Source organism: Sebastes fasciatus, chromosome 10, assembly GCF_043250625.1.
Source record: "Sebastes fasciatus isolate fSebFas1 chromosome 10, fSebFas1.pri, whole genome shotgun sequence".
In the NCBI taxonomy this organism is placed as follows: domain Eukaryota; kingdom Metazoa; phylum Chordata; class Actinopteri; order Perciformes; family Sebastidae; genus Sebastes; species Sebastes fasciatus.
The window spans coordinates 29,049,264-29,063,854 of NC_133804.1; the positions used below are offsets into that span (position 1 = coordinate 29,049,264).

General features: G+C 36.9%; 1 protein-coding gene across 3 annotated transcripts; it reads left to right on the forward strand.

The window, feature by feature from the left end:
• The first annotated feature begins 2,088 nt into the window (after positions 1 to 2,088).
• On the forward strand, positions 2,089 to 14,117 carry gsr (glutathione reductase). 3 transcript variants are annotated; one of them, XM_074649281.1, is made up of 13 exons: positions 2,089 to 2,259; positions 3,569 to 3,776; positions 6,654 to 6,680; positions 6,773 to 6,861; positions 8,036 to 8,105; positions 8,201 to 8,348; positions 8,452 to 8,506; positions 8,590 to 8,689; positions 8,780 to 9,034; positions 11,426 to 11,537; positions 12,027 to 12,158; positions 12,269 to 12,402; positions 13,503 to 14,117. In XM_074649281.1, the coding sequence occupies exons 1-13, from the start codon at positions 2,201 to 2,203 to the stop codon at positions 13,650 to 13,652; spliced, it is 1,539 nt and encodes a 512-aa protein (XP_074505382.1). In that variant the 5' UTR covers positions 2,089 to 2,200; the 3' UTR covers positions 13,653 to 14,117. The 3 variants fall into 3 exon arrangements, with proteins under 3 accessions (XP_074505382.1, XP_074505383.1, XP_074505381.1); XM_074649282.1 differs by lacking the exon at positions 2,089 to 2,259 and adding an exon at positions 3,201 to 3,466; XM_074649280.1 differs by lacking the exon at positions 2,089 to 2,259 and having other exon boundaries at positions 3,475 to 3,776.
• The last annotated feature ends 474 nt before the right edge of the window (positions 14,118 to 14,591 follow it).

Consider the following 14,591-nt stretch of genomic DNA (forward strand, 5'->3'; position numbering starts at 1 on the left):
CTGACCTGCTCTGGAGGTCCCTGACGGTGGACGGGGTTGCGCCAATGATGCCAAAAATATACTGCCTACTGCCACTTTAAGGAAATTATTGGCGTTCAAATTAATTTGCGTTAATGAGTTATTATCACTTTAACTTTGACAGCCCTAATTTTTAAATATTACCTACTTTTTACTTATAATTACTTTTATTTTTAATTTAATTTCCCCTGCTATGTTTATGCACCACTACACCACAGCAAATTCCAGTATGTGAAAACCTACTACCCACAAATATAAATCAATTTAAAAAGCTATACAAAAAAGATAATTTTGGGAGGGATATGGTTGATGAAGAGTTGTGATAAGGGTTGGTTTATATCAACTTTTTAACTCCGGATGGATATGTGGGTTGTAAATAAACCTGGGATGCTGTTCATATATTTCATTTGGGATGTAAATAAATCTGGGATAGTTTATATATTATATTATATTATATTATATTATATTATATTATATTATCATTCTATGATATATGAGTTAATAGAAGAGAAGTGAGAAAGGGGTAGGAAAATAAAAAAAAAAGTTTTACTTCTACCTACTTGTTTTCGGACACTATTACTATTGTTTTGTTTGTTAGTATTTTGTATCTGTTTTTATTTATTTTTATGTTCTTTTTTTTTTATTATTTATTTGCACACATATAAAACTGCACAAAATCCAGTGAATGAAAAAAACCAAAACAAGAAATGTGTCAGGAGAGGTCAAGAAGCCACAGGCTTATACAAAGAACCTCCCCCCAACCCCAGGAGAGAAAAAAACAATAACAAAAAAGAAAGAAAGATCTAAACTAACATAATTTTAAAAATACAACAAAAGTTAAACAACAACAAGAAGTACACAAAATGTGGCGAAAACCCCTAACCAAACAGTGGGAAACTATCCAATAAAAACATTGAAATACATAAAAAAACTGTACAGAAGAAAAGAAAATATATCTAAACATATCAAAAGATAATTAGACATCATGAATTAAATGTGATGATAATTTCCTTTTAAAATGTTCTAAGGATAACAAGCTCTTGATAACATGTATTTTGGTGTTCCATATTTGTACACCACGATATCTGAGGGAGTCCTGGCCATGCTTTGTTTTGTAAAAAGGCAGGTGAAGATGTCTAGTATTATGTGAATGATTTCGAAATAAAGTCATTCATTCATTCATATTTGGCAATAATCTGATTCTAATGAGAGTATTATTTTGAAAGTTGTAACCGGAAATTATCGTTTCATAACGTTGTTCTTGACAGTTGGAGAGAGGAGGTGCAGCGGAGCGGAGCCGCCATTCTGGAAGAGACACTACGCAAACCTCCGTTATACTGTCAGACTACTACGGGATTGTTTACGGTAGTTTATAAATCCGCTACAAAAAACACGTAGGCTGACGTTTGATTGAGCATCCACGTTATCCACACCCTTAAACATGACAACTATCATCCCAATATTAACTTTAAACCCCGACTATAAATATAGATATAAATAAATAAAATATAGAATTAATAAGAAAATATAAATAACAAATATATATATAACGACTAGTGCAAATAATACTGCTGAAAAATAACATATATACAAATAATATAAATGCATGCATTAATAAAAAAAAATGCAAGAATATTGTTAATAATAATAAAAAATAAGATAGTAATGTTCTGTATAAATAGATGCACTGTTAATGCCAGTGTAGACGAGATAATCGCACAGCTGAGTTATTGCATTAAATTATTGCACTGTTAAGTCAGTATTGCACAGTTGAAGATATAATAAATATATATTGATAATAATATATATTATTATAATAATAATAATTTATATATTATTATATATAATGTAATATTATATATATATTATATATATTATTATAATAATTATTATTATTATATTTATATAATATATAATATATATTTATATATATATATTTGATCCTAAATACAATCTACTTAATTTATGTCGTTGACGTCTGTATGACAATAAAGTAGAATAAATGAAATGTAAATTAATTGTAATTGGTCCGTTCAGTGAGTTGACCCGGTGACACAGGAAGTGTTTAAAGCTGTTTGTATTTAACGTCATCCCAGTGTAGTTAGGGTCTGAGCAGAGAGGTAAACAACAGCACGCTGGGTTTAAAGTCTCATTAAAATGCGCTTATACGAATAAAAACAACATGGTGTTTATAAGAATCTGCAGACTGCTTCCTACTTCAGTGTCACTGGTGTCACCAAGGTGAGTAATACTGAGGTCGAGTCAGCCTCCACGTTGTTTAGCGGTACGTGTTTGTCCTAGACATTACGGTAAGAGCGAGTAGGAACTGACTTTGTACTTTGTACTACTAACTTTTACTGCCTTTTTACTAACATGTTCTGCACTATGGAACTGTGATGCTGGAAACTTGAATTTCCCTCGGGACCAATAAAGTTACTATCTATCTATCTATCTTCAAAATAAAAGCACGGTTCTGATGAACGTGATAGGCCTTCAAAATAAAAGCACCGTTATGATGAACTTGATGGACCATTCGGATTCATTCAAAAGGTCCGTCAGTCTGTCGATAATAAATAAATGAATGAATGAATAATTAAACATTTAAAATGAATACATATGAAATACTAAATTACATTATTATTAATTATTATTATTGTTCATTCATTCATTCATTTATGATTGACAGACTGACTGACCTCTTGAATGAATCTGAATTCATCATAACGGTGCTTTTATTTTGAAGGCCTATCACGTTCATCATAACGGTGCTTTTATTTTGAAGGCCTATCACGTTCATCAGAAACATGCTTTTATTTTGAAGGCCTATCACGTTCATCAGAACGGTGCTTTTATTATAAAGGCCTATCACGTTCATCAGAACCGTGCTTTTATTCCGAAGGCCTATCACGTTTATCACAACGGTGCTTTTATTTTGAAGGCCTATCACGCTGCTTTTATTTTGAAGGCTTATCGCGTTCATCAGAACTGTGCTTTTATTTTGAAGGCCTATCGCGTTCATCAGAACGGTGCTTTTATTTTGAAGGCCTATCACGTTCATCAGAACGGTGCTTTTATTTTGAAGGCCTATCACATTCATCAGAACGGTGCTTTTATTTTGAAGGCTCATCACGTTCATCAGAACCGTGCTTTTATTTTGAAGTCAGTTCCTTACCGTAATGTCTGTGATAAACACGCACCGCAAAACAACGTGGAGGCTGGTTTGACCGCAGTAGTAATAACAGTGTCTCCATGACAACTATTTCAAACCATCGTCATGATGTTTTCTTGAATATAATTGTATAGTTGTGTAGCAGCATTATCTCAGCTGTTATTGTAACCCCCTACAGCTCATGTGAGGTTAACTATTGTGTTAAAACAACCATTGTTGTAGTTCATAATGACGCAGCTGACTGGAGGCTCTCTGTTGACCCTCCCATCACCATCACCGGTCGGTCCATCACAGCTTCCTGGTTATGGAAACAATATTAATGACGAGAGCTGCCTGCTGCTGGTTCACACTCAGGAACACACTCTTCTCGTCCTTTCGCAGAGTTATTATCACCCGCAGCAGCAGCCGCAGCATGGCCTCCTCAGACCCGGCGGCAGCGGCCCCAGACCCGGCAGCAGCAGCAGAGACGACTCGGTTCGACTTCCTGGTGATCGGCGGTGGGTCCGGAGGTCTGGCCGGAGCTCGGAGGGCGTCGGAGCTCGGAGCGACCACCGCCGTGATCGAGAGCCACAGACTCGGAGGTACCTGCGTGAGTAAAAATACAAATAACACTGTCATTATTATTATATCACATGTCACATGCTGGTTGCCAGGTTCACTGCGAAACCTCCGGACTGCTTTTGTGTTTAACAAACACTGTAGAGCTCTGACATACTGGAGCTGACAGACACTGTATAGCACAGACAAGGTCTTAACATTTACATTAAACTGGATTAAACCTGGTAGCCTAGCAACTATCACCCCTCATCAATAATAAATAATAAACTAAATAATAATAATAATAAACTTCATTTGTATAGCACCTTTCCAACATAGTTACAAAGTGCTTTACATTAAAAATAAAATAAAATAAATAATAATAATAAATAAATAGTGTAAACATCAAGATAAAAACAATACAGAATAAAAACATAGGCCAAAATAAAATGTTGAACATAAGACTTGTGTACAAAAAGTCAACAATAATGAAGTTTAAAACAAGAGATTGCCATAGACATACAAGCTTTCCGACTGGTGTGCACAAGGGCTTCAATATGAGGAAGTTGCTTTAGTTTCTTTATTTGTGCCTATAAAAAAACCAAAACCAAAAGAAGAGTTGTACAATAACATAAAGAAATGCACAGGTGGATTGAAAATATATATCTCTGAAATACTGAAGCTAACATACACTGTATAACACAGCACAGACAAGAATATAACATTTAAATTAAACTGGGTTAACCCTATCAACTATCACCCCTCATCTATTAATTAAAGATAGACATATAAGCTTTCAGACTGGTGTGCACAAGAGCTTCAATATGAGGAAGTTGCTTTAGTCTCTTTATTTGTGCATATAATAAAATAAAACAAAAGAAGAGATGTACAATAACATAAATAAATGCACAGGTGGGTTGAAAATATATATCTCTGACATACTGAAGCTAATACACACTGTATAAAACAGCACAGACAAGAATATAACATTTAAAAGTCTCATATTATAAAAAAGTGTGATTTTCTTGTTTTTTTATTATAAAGCAGGTTTAAGTCCTTTATAAATACTGTGAAAGTATCGAAACATTCAATCCACAGGGAAATTCACACAGCCCGTATTCAGAAACTCTGCATTTGAAACAAGCTGTTAGGATTTCTGCCCATTCGTAATGTCACGAATATACAATATTTAGACCCTTTACACAATTTTAAACGTAAAACATTCTAAATGTCTCCCAGTTTATTTCCTGGTTGCAGTGTATGTGAATGTCATCAGCTGACAGGACGTAAACTTGGACCCAAGCTGTTGACTAGCAATGTTAATGCAATTCCGTCAAAATGCGCTAAAATGGTGCGTTTCAGACAGAGAGGGTAAATACAGGCATATTCAGGTCGACAGTATGAGGAAAATAACGTGTTTTTTAACATTAAAGCATGTAAACATGTTCTAGTAGAAACACAAAATACAAGTATGAACCTGAAAATGAGCACGATATGGGATCTTTAAATGAAACTGGGTTAACCCTATCAACTATCTCCCCTCATCTATTAATTAAAAATAGACATATAAGCTTTCAGACTGGTGTGCACAAGAGCTTCAAATTGAGGAAGTGGCTTTAGTTTCTTTATTTGTGCCTATAATAAAAAATCAAAGAAAAGATGTACAATAACATAAATAAATGCACAGGTGGGTTGAAAATATCTATCTCTGATATACTGAAGCTAACACACACTGAATAAAACAGCAGGTCTTAACATTTACATTAAATTGGGTTAAACCTGGTAGCCTAGCAACTATCACCCCTCATCTATTAATTAAAAATAGACATATAAGCTTTCAGACTGGTGTGCACAAGGGCTTCAATATGAGGAAGTTGCTTTAGTTTCTTTATTTGTGCCTATAATTAAAAAAGAAAAGAAAAGAAGAGATGTACAATAACATAAATAAATGCACAGGTGGGTTGAAAATATCCCCCGAGGGCTTGTAAAAGGAACCCAACTAACATTGACATTAAAAACGGCTATGTTATTTTTTTTAGATATTTTAAAGAAATACTATTTCTGAACAAGAAATACTAGAGATAAAAAGACAGGAAGGAAAAAAAAATAATAATAATAGTAAATCAAATAAGGAAGTGGTTAGTGAATTGTTAAGAAATTTAAATACAAAAGTACCTATCTGAAGTTTATTGTTTAATAACTCCAGAGTTGGTCATTTGGTGGCCATTTTAACAGTATTTTTGGAATTCAAGTGGAAGGTATTACATCTTGCATGTAGGCGTTAATTAGTATTATTGTGTTTACCCAGTCAGTTGATCTAACTAATGAGATGGTAACAGATGACGAGAAAATGTATTGCTGCAGTGGTTGTGACACAAACCACTAAAACCATATCCTGATTGCACAGCACAGTTAGTCCAACTGGTAATAAGTAAGGAAATAAGCTCATTATCATAGCATCATGTTGTACATACAAACCACATAACAAGTGATTGAAGGATGGTTAAATCCAGCCAAATCAAATTTATGAACCTTTTTATTGGCAGATGTTAGCTGCCTTTTTGGCTGACAATAAACCTCTATATAAAGATTATATTCATTTTATCATCTACTGACTTCCAGTAGTAGTGGCATCATATCATGATGAGTTTTCTGAGATGTTATGGTTAAAAATGCAAATGAGGCATTATCTAAATTTAGGAGAAATCTACAGGAACAAATATACAAAGAAGTAAAATGAATATCTAAATGTGTATTTTGGTTGATTTCTTTCCACTAGTCTGGAAGAATACATGTTATGGAAGCAAAATAGTCCTCAAAATTGACCAGTGCATGAAAAACAATGTTTTTGCCTTAACTTAGTATGTGCTTGGATGTATTTCATCAAGCTTACGTTGGACTAATTTGCTCTGTTTGAATGTTTTTTCAGGTCAATGTTGGCTGTGTCCCAAAGAAGGTACAATTTTCTTTCTATTCTTGTTGTAATAGGCCGAGTTTTAACTCAGAGACATAATGATCTCTAGATCTCTAATCCTGCTGTCTTCACAGGTTATGTGGAATGCAGCGGTTCACGCCGAGTATCTCCACGATCATGGTGATTACGGCTTTGACGTTGGAAATGTTCGTTTCAGTTGGGAGTAAGTTGCATCCCCTTTTATTCACTTTTTTTGTGCAACTGCAATGAGCTCTTTTGAAACCTGTTATAGTTGTTCCTGGAACAAAGAGGTGTCCATTTCAGAGCACTACTTCCCCGTCTGCCACGTCTCTTGTTGCTTCACTTCAGCCCTCAACTGTGTCTCTGTGAACAACACGGCTAAGTCACGGTGATAGTTAAAGATAAGCCACTGGAAGGAGTGGCCGCCTGCCACACCAGGAAACATGAGTCAGGGATTCAAAGCATGGCTGGGAGGTCATTTAAGGCGCCTGCATGAGTTTATGTAAAACTGTGTCCAACTGTCAGTACATTATATAAAAAGTAGATATTCAAATATGCAGGAAACATGTGCAATCTAATTCAATCTTTGCATATAATAACTCATCTTTTCTAATGTTTCAATGTTTTTTGACACTATGTCAAAACTGTTTCTACTCTATAGTAGGCTGTTTGTGTTGCTGTCAAAGCAAATTCGTTTTAACGGCACTAATTCTTTAAAAGCATTAACGCAACTTGCAACAAGCTAGAGTGAAAATACCTGGCATGGCCATTTTCTTAGGGGTCCCCTTAATCTCTGACCTCAAGATATGTGAATGAAAATGGGCTCTATGGGTACCCACGAGTCTCCCCTTTACAGACATGCCCACTTTATGATAATCACATGCAGTTTGGGGGCAAGTCATAGTCAAGTCAGCACACTGACAGCTGTTGTTGCCTGTTGGGCTTCAGTTTGCCATGTTGTGATTTAAGCATATTTGTTTATGCTAAATACAGAACCTGTGGGAATTTCTGCACAATACTTGTCATTGTTTTGTGTTGTTAATTGATTTCCAATTATAAATATATACATATAATTGCATAAAGCAGCATATTTGCCCACTCCCATTCTGATAAGAGTATTAAATACTTGACAAATCTTCCTTTTAACAGATAAAAATGTGTGATTCATTTGCGATTAATCGTGATTAACTATGGACAATCATGCGATTAATCACGATTAAATGTTTTAATCCATTGACATCCCTAATTCAGTCTTCTGAAAGGCTGCCTTGTGGAGCATTTATTTAAGTGTGTGTTCAAGCCTTCCTTGAGTAAATATGGGTAAAGCAAACAAACAACCTCTTATCTTGCTTTCATATCATTTCCTGTGTTTGCAGAGCTCTCAAGGCCAAAAGGGATGCTTATGTTAGTCACCTAAATCGCATTTATCGCAACAATCTTGACAAAGTAAGTCCATATTTATATCATCTTTATTATATCAGTGTGTCTGCCAAAGAAGAAAGTTATTTCAGGGAAAAATAATGACATCTGATCCATTTCAGGCTAAAATCCAAACTATTCAAGGTCACGCCACGTTTACAAATGATCGTGAGCCGACTGTGGAGGTCAATGGAAGAAAATACACAGCGCCTCACATCCTCATCTCCACTGGAGGGCAGCCTACTGTTTTGACTGATTCTGAAGTTCCAGGTACGATATTATGCACTTATATTTTACTTGGAAAAGTTTGTTTTATTTAATCCATTAATCAAATCAGACAGCCTTTATAAAATTACAAAATTGATCATTTCAGGGGCAAATTATGGCATTACCAGCGATGGCTTTTTTGAACTTGAATCTCTGCCAAAGTAAGTTTATCGTATAACATCTTTAGTGTTTATACCATGTATAAAGTTTGTGTCCATAATTAAAAGTTTTGTTTTCTCAACAGGCGCACTGTGATTGTGGGTGCCGGTTATATTGCAGTGGAGATGGCAGGCATCCTCTCCACCCTGGGCTCCAAAACATCCCTCATTATTCGACAGACGGGAGTAAGAAACCCATAAAAATCACAACTAAATACCAAATTATGATTTTCAAAAGTGTGCAATAATGAAAATACATGTATATTCTCTGTGTAGGTTTTGAGGAACTTTGACAGCTTCATAAGCACAAACTGCACCAAAGAGCTGCACAACTCTGGTGTGGATCTGTGGAAGAACTCTCAGGTGACTTCGGTGTGTAAAACGGACCGGGGGCTGGAGGTGACGCTCGTCACCAAAGACCCGGAGAAGAAGAACGACGAGGAGAAGATCAGCAAAATCCAGGAAGTGGACTGCCTCCTCTGGGCCATCGGCAGGCAGCCCAACACTTCTGGACTGAACATCGGCGAGATGGTAACGGGCTGCTTGTGATGTTTACTGTAAACCGGATGCTGAAACGTGGAGATAAACAACATCTAAGCTGAGTCAGATGTTCTCAGACAAACGAAATAGTTGAACATCTTTTTTCTCCTTATTGAGGCGATTCATTTTGCAGCTGTAAAGAGTGCCGAACACCCATCACTAAAATTGTAATGCTGCATTTAAAACAGATGACTACAGCTTATCACCGCTGTCTGTCTGCAAAGGGAATTACTGTAATTAGTGTTTGGCTCCGTGCAGTTTTCCTGGTGTCATCCTGGCTGCTTAACTGTCCTCATAGATTATAGCAGAAGACGTATTTGTTTTCTTTACATACAGCTTTGTGAAGGAACTACATCCAATAACACACTATTGGATCTCTGAAAATCCAGTTATTTTCACTTTGTTAGCATGTCCATATGGTGTTTGTTTTTTAATATGCAACAGGACATATTATGAGTGAAATAAACAGTCAACGCCAATGGCTGAGCATTTCCACCTTGGAGCTGCAGTGTACCAATGTCGATCTACAAAACACGGAGTCAGACAGTCAGGTTTTCATTCATAACATACCTAAGAAATCAGTCGTGTCAGTTTCCAGTAGGGACCTTGCATATCATTAACGCTACAGCGAAACGAGGGGTGTCGGAGAGGAGAAGCCAGGTGTTGCTACGTGTTTGATTTTTACAAGCTAACGAAGTACTATTTTCTAAGGATGGCAGAGACTTTTTTGATTGTAAAGCTGAAAAGGGAGTAATGGTGAGCCATGCATGTTTTACCAAAAGATCAGAAAATTCGACAGAAATAGGTGTATTTTATTTGGAAAAATCGTATCTCACCTTTTATATAAAAAGAGCCTAAAATAAACCAGGCATGGGATCACCTTAAATCATTAGGGATAATCCAGGAGCTAGACGAGACAACAGTCACTTGGCAGTCTTTGTATTGTTGTTTGTTAGAGGTGAGGAGTGAAATGCTTGTTAGCTCAGAGTTAACAGGCATATTAATAACGATTAAAGGGGTAGTTAAGTCTTGAGCTGCAATGATTAATCAATTAATTGATTAGTTGTCAACTATTAAATTAATTTTCAACTATTTTGATAATCATATAATCGGTTTGAGTCATTTTTTAAAGGTCCCATATTGTAAAAAAGTGAGATATCATGCCTTTTTTATTATGAAGCAGGTTTAAGTGCTACATAAGTGTATGTGAATGACATCAGCTGACAGGAAGTAAACATGGACCCAAGCTTTTGCCTAGCAACGCAATTCCATTGAAATGCACTTAAACAGCGTTTCCGACAGGGAAAATACAGGCATATTCAGGCAGACAGTATGAGGGAATTCAAGGTTGTTTTTTTAACATTATAGCATGTAAAAATGTTCTAGTAGAAGCACAAAATACAAGTATGAAGCGGAAAATGAGCATGATATGGGACCTTTTAAGAAAAAAAAAGTCAAAATTCTCTGATTCCAGCTTCTTAAATGTGAATATTTTCAGGTTTCTTTACTCCTCTATGACAGTAAACTGAATATCTTTGAGTTGTAGACAAAACAAGACATTTGAGGACGTCATCTTGGGCTTTGGGAAACACTGATCGACTTTTTATAGACCAAACAACTGATCAATTAATCAAGAAAATGATCAACAGATTAATCGACAATGCAAATAATCGTTAGTTGCTGCCGTAGTTATGTCTTTCTTCTATTTGAGGTACTTCAACATACAGTAGCGTAGGGAAGTGGGCCATCAGATTGTCCATTGAAAGGAAAGTTTAATCAGAATCAGAATCAGAATCAGAATGGTGTTTATTGCCAGGTGTAAGAGGTATACACTAGGAATTTTCTTTGGCATTTTAAAAGACATTTGTACCCAATACCACATATTCTGGCTTCTCTTTTTATTGTCTAACCTGTAATATGAAGGAGGATGTGAAACAAACCAAAGGAAGTAAGAAGGAGAAGTGATGTGCTCTGTCGTTATCATCTTAGTTGGTAAATTCACGCCCGGTTTGATTTAACAGGTTTTGCAGAGATTTGTTGATATATGATAATGTTAAACAGTGAATACTTGGTTGCCCCTCCTATGTGTATTCTGGTTTACATTTAATGCTCCAAGCCTCAACTGTAGTCTTACTGTAGACAGAAACAAAACCTTTCTGCTCTCTTGCTCCCTCCTTATTTTAAAGTTGTCTGCAGCTCAGCAGCTTGTGGTCAGTGCGGGAGAGAACAGAAATGACTGAAACATACAGTATCTTTCCTCATAGTCGTTGAGCATACCAAACAGAGCTTTCTAAGGAAGTAAGAGAAAAGACTTCAGTGCTAAAGTGTGATGTTTTAGCTAATTTATAATAATTACATCACTGTGTTTCTGTCTGTTTGCAGGGTGTGGATACAGATGAACGAGGCCACATCAATGTGGATGAGTTTCAGAACACCAGCAGACAAGGGATCTACGCTGTAGGGGACGTTTGTGGCAAAGCTCTCCTCACACCTGGTAGGAAGTCGCAATAATAACTCCAATTATCTTATTATGGAGGTTTATGCTTAAAAACTTAATAAATATATACATACATTTGCATAAAGCAGCATATTTGCCCACTCCCATGTTGATAGAAGTATTAAATTCTTGACAAATCTCCCTTTGAGGTACTATTTGAACAGATAAAAAATGTGCTGTTAATTTGCGATTAATCACAATTAACTATGGACAATCTTGCGATTAATCAGCCCTTGACAGCCCTAATAGAAATATGTAATTTTCTGTGGCGAAGCCTCCATGTAGTCACAACATCTACTATGCATAGTCATAGTGACAGTTTACTTTTTCCGTGCTCCATGCACCGTTGAAATAGGTGAAGCGTTGCTTTGTACTTGTTCTTCTGGTTTTAGGATAAAGTGTTATTGTGGGCACCTGAAATGTTTTCTAATGACAGTTACTGGTGCGTAGAGTTTCTCTCTGACGTTATGTTGTGTGTCTGGGCAGTTGCCATAGCTGCAGGCAGGAAGCTGGCACACAGACTGTTTGAGGGCAAGAAGGACTCCAAGTTGGACTACTCGAGTATCCCCACAGTGGTGTTCAGCCACCCTCCCATCGGCACGGTGGGCCTCACAGAAGGTGAGCAGGAGTTTCATAATCAAAGAAATTGCCTGTATGCCCAGTGCTTTTCATCCTTTGTAGTACTCAGTAGGACAATAATTCAAATGGTTGATTTGTGTTTGCCACAGAGGAGGCCATTAAATCCAGAGGAAAGGAGAATGTGAAGGTCTACAAGACTTCTTTCACTCCGATGTATCACGCCATCACGAGCAGGAAGAGTCAGTGCATCATGAAGCTGGTGTGTGAGGGCAAGGAGGAGAAGGTAGGAATCATCTGTTAGTTACAGTTGGTGAAAACAATATTATCAATACTGTATAGATCAGAAATTATTTTGTTTTACTTTCTTACGTCACTTCAATTATTACAACAGTTCAAACTGGTATTAATAAAAAACAGCATTAACTGTTACTGTCATTGTTTCTCGAGGTACACGTCACTTAGACTTATCTCTGAGTCTGTAAGATTATGAAAGCCTCAAAACCTTTCTTAAAAACTTAAAGGGATAGTTTGGGTGTTTTGAAGTGGGGTTCTATGAGGTATTTATCCATAGTCCGTGTATTACCTACAGTAGATGACGGTCGACATGCCCCCAGTTTGGAGAAACAGACAGGAGTTATCGCACAGAACAGGAGCAATGTACTGCTGTGGACGAGGCCGGCAGCAAAACATATTTTAGCCACCTAAAAGAAAAGCTCACCTAAAAAAATCCATATCAGTTCAAGTGTATGCTATATATAGAATATCTTCGCCGGTTTACCTTGCGGTCAGACAGCCCTTTCTGACGGGGAACTGAAGCCGAATCTATGCTCTCGCCAAAGCTACCAGACTCCATTGAAAAAAACTCTAATTTTACCTCGCAGAACACAGGAGTTGTTGGAATACCGCTGCCTCGATCGGTTAGTTTGTTTGTGTTATTGTGTGACTGATAAATCCAAACTAACCAAAGTCATACAATAACACAAACAAACTGACTGATCGAGGCAGCGATGGACCAGCAACTCCTGTGTTCTGTGAGGTAAAATTACTGTTTGTTTTTTTCAATGGAGTCTGGTTGCTTTAGCAAGAGCCTAGATAACGGCTTGAGTTCCCCGTCAGAAACATAGACTGTACAGCTGTCTGACAGCAAGGTAAACCGGGGAAAATATTCTAAATATAGCGTACACTTAAACTGATATTGATATTTTTTTTTCCGTGAGCCTTTTTTTGAGGTGACTAAAATATGTTGTGCTGCCGGCCCCGTTCACAGCAGTACATTGCTTTACTTTCGTGCAGTAACTCCTGTCTGCTTCTCCAAATTGGGGGGCGTGCTGACCGCTGGCGCCATCTACTGTTTTCAAAGACTGAATTGTCTCATCTCCCTAGGTGGTGGGTCTGCACATGCAGGGCCTGGGCTGTGATGAGATGCTGCAGGGCTTCGCTGTGGCCATCAAAATGGGTGCTACCAAAGCAGACTTTGACAAGACCGTCGCCATTCACCCCACCTCGTCTGAGGAGTTTGTCACGATGCGTTAACACAAACTCCCCCCCCCTTGCTTCCCTATACGACCAGTAACTGTACCACTCTCGCATCAGCTTGACGACTTGCTTTCTAAAACTACATACTTCCATTTTCTCTCACTTAAAGTGACCTTGCATGTGCGCAGTGTTTCATCTTTTCTAATTTATACCTAAATGGACCAAGACCGAGTTATGGCCTCCTTAAAGTGTACTGTGGGTCTTGATTATTGATTGAATTTTCCATTTTAATCATTGTGAAATGGAAGTGATGGATCTGCAGGTATTGTTGTCAAGTTATTGCATGGGAAATCAAAAAGACCTCTTTCCTAGTGTATGTGTTTGATTTGTGAGTAATTTGTCAGATGAATATATTACAAACACTGCTGCTCCTTACGGTACCTATTTACTACCAATGCAAGGTCATAACATATCTACTGTACTGTTCTAAAGATTCAATAAACACGCAGGGTTTTTTCTTAACTGTTGTGATTCATCTCGCTTGACTCTGTGACTAAGACTTTTGTTTTTTTTAAATCAATGCTGTGTTTCTCTACTAGCGCCCCTCCCTGTCTGTGTTTACAGTTGACGTGGGTTGAGCAATGAATGAAGTACTTCTCTTATTTGGCCAGAGGGAGCTGCATTCCTGCTCATAGCTCAAGTCAAAATGTTTCATAACAGCATTGTATTTAAGACAACTTGCACACAATTTCATCACAAAAAACACAATAATTACCCTATTTACTACCCAGATGTTTTGTTTAGTGTACTGCAGTAACACAAAGGTAGTTTGAGGTACTTGTACTTCACTTTCCATTTCCTGACTTTATATTTGTACTCAAATGCAGTTCAAAAGATAATATTGTACTTTAAAACATTTCTTTGAAAGTTAATAGATACTTTATTACATACAAAACATATGATATACTCATTATTATATAATAAACTTCCCAACAT

What these genes read in the sequence shown, in the direction of transcription:
- gsr (XM_074649280.1), top strand. Translation starts at nt 3,492, where the DNA reads ATGGAAACAATATTAATGACGAGAGCTGCCTGCTGCTGGTTCACACTC. An exon ending in GACTGATTCTGAAGTTCCAG is followed by an intron (nt 8,349 to 8,451) that starts GTACGATATTAT and finishes TGATCATTTCAG; the next exon opens with GGGCAAATTATGGCATTACC. An exon ending in GAACTTGAATCTCTGCCAAA is followed by an intron (nt 8,507 to 8,589) that starts GTAAGTTTATCG and finishes TTTTCTCAACAG; the next exon opens with GCGCACTGTGATTGTGGGTG.